Below are 6,166 nucleotides of genomic sequence, written 5' to 3'. Positions count from 1 at the left end.
GGACCGGGGCACGAACCCACGTCCCCTGCATCGGCAGGCGGACTCTCAACCACTGCGCCACCAGGGAAGCCCTGGGGAAATGTTTGTATAGAGGACCGTCTCTCAAACCCCAAGCCAGCAGCTAGACATCCATCTCTCCATCCATCCATCCATCCTTCTAATAATTCATCCAGTAATCATTTATTGACATTTACTGTGTCCATAAATGCTCTCTCAGTGAATTAATTAATGCATCAATAATGTTCTGTTATAGGGGGAGTTTTGGGGGTGGGAATCAGGAATGGTTTACCCAGAAGGTCTCTTACCATCCACCTCGGAGGGTGTAAACAATGTGGTGGCACAACATGGCAGTCAGCCTGACATCTGTCTTCCTTGACTCTGTAGGAATTTCCCGATCCGAGGAATTCAGTTCTACGACGGCCCCATCAACATCCAGAACTGCACTTTCCGCAAGTTTGCAGCCCTGGAGGGCCGGCACACCAGCGCCCTGGCCTTCCGTCTGAACAACGCCTGGCAGAGCTGCCCCCATAACAACGTAACCGGCATTGCCTTTGAGGACGTCCCGGTGAGTCCTCGAGGCGCCAGGCCAAGCTCCCGGCAAACCCAGACTTTGGTCGGTGATTCACAGGTCCCTGGGGGGCCTGGAGTTTGAGCCGTTGCCACCACCACAGGGGTTGAACATTCTTCTCCAAGCAGGCTGGGCCACGTCCCAGGTCTGTCTGCATCCAAACTGGAAAAGTACAAGTGTAGTTTGCCCCACAGGTCAAGTCTGGGTAAATGCCCCCTTGCCCTCACCCTGCTCAGAACCCACCCAAGCCTCAGAAGGAACTTTCCACTGCCCTCAAGGTTCTGAGGCTCTGTTCCTCCAAGGCTCTTGGGTTCGACCTACCGAGTCTGGTGACCGGGCCACTTCAGTTAGCACAATTCATCTAAAACAACCCCCAGCAATTCCCAAAGGAATCGTTGCTGAAGATGCTCTGTTTAATTTCTCCCGGAGAGTGGAACATAAACAGGGCCCTCCTAGCCCTAGGCAGCAAACAAGTTAGGAGCCGTGGGTGGGGAGGTCAGGACAAAGGGCTGCGCTTTGAGACGAGGCAGGTCCGGGGCTCCTGGTGCCTTTTCTCTGGGTTACAGCTTGCCCAGACCTCCCTTCCTCCTCCAGCCCTCTGCTCCTGCCCTTTGCCTGTCTGCCCAGTTCCTGGCAGCCTGAGGGAGAAGATGTGAAACTCAAGTTACTGAATTTCCTTACTCAGGCCATGGAGGGCCTGAAAGAGGTCAGTCATGGAAATCTCCAAGGGCTCATGTTGAAAGACTGACTTCCTGAAACACACCGCACACTCACCCACGTTCTGTCTCCCGCATATCCACGCGACGTGTGTGTGTGCGTTTATTATACATGTATATGTACTTTCTCATACATTCACTGCCACTCAGCCTCATTCCCTCTCCACATACACACACTCACACCCACTCACGCACGCACGCGCACACCATCCACGCAGACACGCGTGCGTGCACACGCTCACGCACGCACACACTCACACCCACTCACGCGTGCACACACACACTCTCACACGCACACACTCCTGTGCCTGCCTCCCCATCCCTGCAGTGTTTTAAGCCACGTATTAGAGCTCTCTCCAGGGTCACACACAGCAGCCAACCCTCCAGTGAGCAGAGGCCAAAATAACGTGCTGGGTCCGAGAGCTGAGGCACAGTGAACGTTTGGCTGTTTCTCTGGCCCCATCCGAGAGGTCAGCCATGCGCTTTCCTGTGCTGCCCCAGAGCATCTTTGGTTTGGCTGGTTTGTCATGTCTGGAAATCGGAAACTTCGTCCTGGCCTGACGACAGCTGCTGCTTCCCTTCACCTTCTGGTCCAGCCTCACATTCCTGGGCTGTGTTTAGATTACTTCCAGAGTGTTCTTCGGAGAGCCTGGGCCTTGGTTCAACCAGCTGGATATGGACGGGGACAAGACGTCGGTGTTCCATGACGTGGATGGCTCCGTGTCCGAGTACCCTGGGTCCTACCTCACCAAGGACGACAACTGGCTGGTCCGGCACCCAGACTGCATCAACGTTCCGGACTGGAGAGGCGCCATCTGCAGCGGGCGCTATGCGCAGGTGGGGATGCAGGGCATACCCCCTCAGTGTCACCAGTCACTCACTCATGGGACAAGCGTTGAGTGAGAGCCTACTGCATGCCTGCCTCTGTGCCAGGCCACAAAGGGACATAGGTTTCTTCTTTCTTTCGTTTTATTTTTTTCTGGTAACCCAGTAGGATTTTCAGAAAGTCCAAGTGAAAACACTTTGTAAGCAGAATGCTTAGAAAAAGAAGTCAGGCTTTGGCACCTACTAACTGTGTGACCTTGGGCAAGTTACCTAAACTCCTGGAGTGTCAATTTCCTCATCTGTAAAAATCAGGATAATAGTTGAACCCTTTTAATGAGCACATGGAGTGCTTTACCAGCCCTCTCCACCAGAAATACAATGCAAGCCGTCCAGGTGATCTTAAATGTTCTAGTAAGCCACGTTGAAAAGGCAAAAGAAATGGGTGAAATCTATTTTAATAATATACTTGGTTAAACTCAATATACTCAAGATACTATCATCTCAACATGTCATCAGTATAAAAAAATCATTAATGAGGCACTTTACATTCGTATTTTTTTCCTGTTCTAAGTCTTCGAAACTCCCTGCATATTTTATACTTATAGCCCACTCGGTTTGGATTCGAATTTTCTACAATTAAAGTAAAAGCTAGTCCTACCAAAACAATAAAGCTATGTTTAACTATTTAGCTGGAAAACTATTTTACCCCGCTTTTGGTTTGAAATTTAAATTAATTAAAATGAGATTTAAAATTTGGGTCCTCAGCCACACCGGCCACATTTCCAGTGCCCAGTGGCCACATGGGACAGCAGGCTGAGTCAGTGCCCGGAATGTGAAAATGTGAGTTACTGTAGTATTGTTACTGTTGTTATTTGGAAGGAGAGCTGAGGACTAGATGAGCAAGGGGAGAGAGCCCCCGAGGAAACGAAGAGCTGTCAGATCGGGAGGGAAGCACATGAGCCCAGTGACCCCCGAAGGGGCAGGAAAACGTAGGAATGAGGAATCCTCACAACCATCCCACAGGGAGGCATTACTCTCACCACTGTGGGCATCAGCATCCCGGGCATTAGGAAAGAGACAAACGTGGACTTCCCTGGTGGTCCAGTGGTTAAGACTCCATGCTTTCACTGCATGGGACCTGGGTTCGATCCCTCAGGGAACTGAAATCCCACAAGCCCCGAGGCACGGGCCCCCCAAAAAGAGAAAAGAGCTAAAAGTGATTTCGGGTCTGGGGAGGGATGGGGCAGGGTGCTAGTGCCAGTGAAGGGGAAGGGCCGTGGGGGGCAAGGTGGGCCCCTGGAGGCGGGGCCGTGCTGGGAGCGGGTGCCAGCGGAGGCGGGAGGGATCGTTAGCAGGAGGGGGGCACAGAGGAAGTCAGGGGCCAGGGGCAGGGAGGTCCAAGGTATTTCTTTCCGCAGTAGAAGGGGAGGTCATGCAGTGAGAGGGCAGAGAGTGGGCCTGAGCTGGGTGGCCTGCAGAGAGTGATCAGGTTGGGAAGAGGTGCCGTGGAGACTGGAAGATGCTGACAGAGGCGTGCGGAAGGAGCGCCAGGTGGTGCTGCAAACCCAGTGGAGACTGTAGACGGAGCATGGAAGGGGCACCGTTCTTCCTGGCTGCAGGACTTTCTCAGCCCTGCTCCAGAGCCCTGCAGAGGAGGTGGACCCGTGGAATGATCCAGGCCGAGGCATCTGCTGCATGGGTGCGCAGGGCAAAGGATTTGATGCTACGGGAGCGAGTGGTTGACCTCATGGTCTAGGGCAGATAAGAAGGGAACTAGAGTCAGAAGGAGCTGACAGATTGGGGTCATGACCTGAATAACTAAAGGCTGACCAAACACTTAAGGCTTGCAGGCACACTGCGGGCATTATAGCATCCCTGATTCAGGGGTGAGACATCCCATGTGGAGCCTTGATCCTGAGCTTCCCTCCCACCCTTCCTTTCTGATACATCGCTTATTTTCTGCCGAAAGGGGCTGATTGTTAGTTAGAGCTTGGAGGTTACCATACCTGGCTACCGGTGAATTATTATTAATAATCCCCTCCCTCCACTTTGCAGCTTGCAAAAGGCTTTACTATACCTTTAAATTCTTATACCCATGACACCGCCATACTAGGGCAGGGTTGAAGTTTCTCTTCCCATTTCATACGTGATACAACTAGAGGGGAAGATAACCCCTTCTTTCCAAAGGCACAACATTATTGCATCTTGATGCGATGGTCTCTCTTGGCCACAGCTACAGGGATGTCACCTAATGAAATGGGACGGGTCCTAAAACAGGACACAGTGTTTTATTTATTTTAACGAATGTTTTATTGAAGTCGAGTTAATTTGCAATGCTGTGCCAATCTCTGCTGTACAACAAAGTGACTCAGTTATACACATACAGACATTCTTTTTTTAATGTTCTTTTCCATTATGGTTTATCCCAGGATACTGACTATAGTCCCCCATGCTGTACAGTAGGGCCTTGTTGCTTATGCGTTCTAAATATAACAGCTTGCGTCTGCCAACCCCAAACTCCCAGTCCATCCCTCTCTCCCTCCCTCCCTTCCCCTTGGCAACCACAGGTCCGTTCTCTATCAGGACACAGTCTTTTAAACCAAGGGTGGCCCAAATCATCCAGGCTCTTTTGTTTTGTCCCTTGGACTCAGTGGCTGACAGTCTTGCTTTCACGTTTGTCTCCGAAATGAGATGCCACTCATCCCCCGATGTGCACTGATAGCCACACGGCCTGGCCACACAGGCCAGACACTGAGAATCAGAGAGAGAAGTAAGCAACACATCAGGCTCTTTCTCAAATACAGACAGAACAGCAGCCGGTTAAAGGGGAGTTGCGTCTGCAGCAGAAGTGTCATAAAACTCTCTCCCTTCCTCCTCTTTCCTGATACCCCTCCTTTTCCACAATTCGCTGACTATTAAGCAGACTCCCCTCAAGTTTCCACTGGTCTCCCCTCTACACTTTTTTTGAAGATGTACAGAAAGCGTTAGCTGGATTGCACGGTACGGCTCAGGCTGCATTCACCAGCAGAAAGAGATGCCCCCTTATTTGGCCTTCTTTCATTCAAGCTTTCTAAAAAGGGCTCTGTGAAGAGAGAGTCCTTTTGCAAGTGTAGGCTGTAGTCAGATGCTAACCAGACGCTCTTGGAATAATCCCTTGTCGTTGCCTTGTTGTGTGTTTCCTCTCCGGGCTTTAAAAGATGTACATTCAGGCCTACAAGACCAGTAATCTGCGAATGAAGATCATCAAGAATGACTTCCCTAGCCACCCTCTCTCCCTGGAGGGGGCTCTGACCAGGAGCACCCACTACCAGCAGTACCAGCCAGTCATCACCCTGCGGAAGGGCTACACCATCCACTGGGACCAGACGGCCCCCGCCGAGCTCACCATCTGGCTCATCAACTTCAACAAGTGAGTGGGTGCCTGGTTAGGAGCAGTGTGACATGGGGACAGCTGCTCTGGCTGAGCTCAAAGCAGCAGTGATAACGATGCGTCGTTGCAAAGCCCCGGGCTTCCCGCTCACAGACCCTCAGGCTCGCCCATGTCATCCCTGCACGAGGATGGATCTAGACGTGACGTCACTCGGTGGTTAAGAATCAGAAGACCTGGGCTGAGCCCCCGTTCTGGGTGTGGGTGACCCCGGGCAGGGCATCTCACCCCTGGGAACCTTAGTTCCTTCATCTAGGAGATGGGGATAGTCTTATTCTGCAGAGCTGCAATGGGGATCGAGTGGGACAGTGTTTGGTAGGCGTTTCACCCAGGACCTGGCTTTACGCTTTGGGGGGGGGGGGGGGAGGGGGCGGGAACAAAGCTCTGCGAGGTAGAGGGATTAAGCTGAGGGCATCTGGAGAGAGCTTCATGTATTTACGTTCACGTATTTTCTATGCACGTCATTAACTTGTCACAGTAGTCCCGTGAGACAGACATTTATCAGTTGCAGAAAATGATACCCAAAGAGCTGAAATGGGCCCCACAGTCAGGCTGGACCAGGAAGGGGCTGAATCCAGGTCTTACAGATCCTGGCCCTTTCACTCCAGCCCTATTGAAAGAACGTTCATT

The 6,166-nt window shown here is 51.8% G+C and overlaps 1 protein-coding gene across 1 annotated transcript in view; it reads left to right on the top strand.

Moving 5' to 3' along the window:
• Nucleotides 1-6,166, top strand: part of CEMIP (cell migration inducing hyaluronidase 1) — a 72,222-nt gene that overhangs the window by 55,539 nt on the left and 10,517 nt on the right. Inside the window, exons 19-21 of the mRNA XM_007470083.1 lie at nt 385-565; nt 1,906-2,121; nt 5,307-5,518. Of these exons, the coding sequence (XP_007470145.1) occupies nt 385-565; nt 1,906-2,121; nt 5,307-5,518 (609 nt within the window). The remainder of the gene's footprint in view (nt 1-384; nt 566-1,905; nt 2,122-5,306; nt 5,519-6,166) is intronic.

This window comes from Lipotes vexillifer, unplaced genomic scaffold (assembly GCF_000442215.2).
Source record: "Lipotes vexillifer unplaced genomic scaffold, Lipotes_vexillifer_v1.1 scaffold532, whole genome shotgun sequence".
Lineage (NCBI taxonomy): Eukaryota > Metazoa > Chordata > Mammalia > Artiodactyla > Lipotidae > Lipotes > Lipotes vexillifer.
This window is presented reverse-complemented; position numbering and strand designations above follow the sequence as displayed.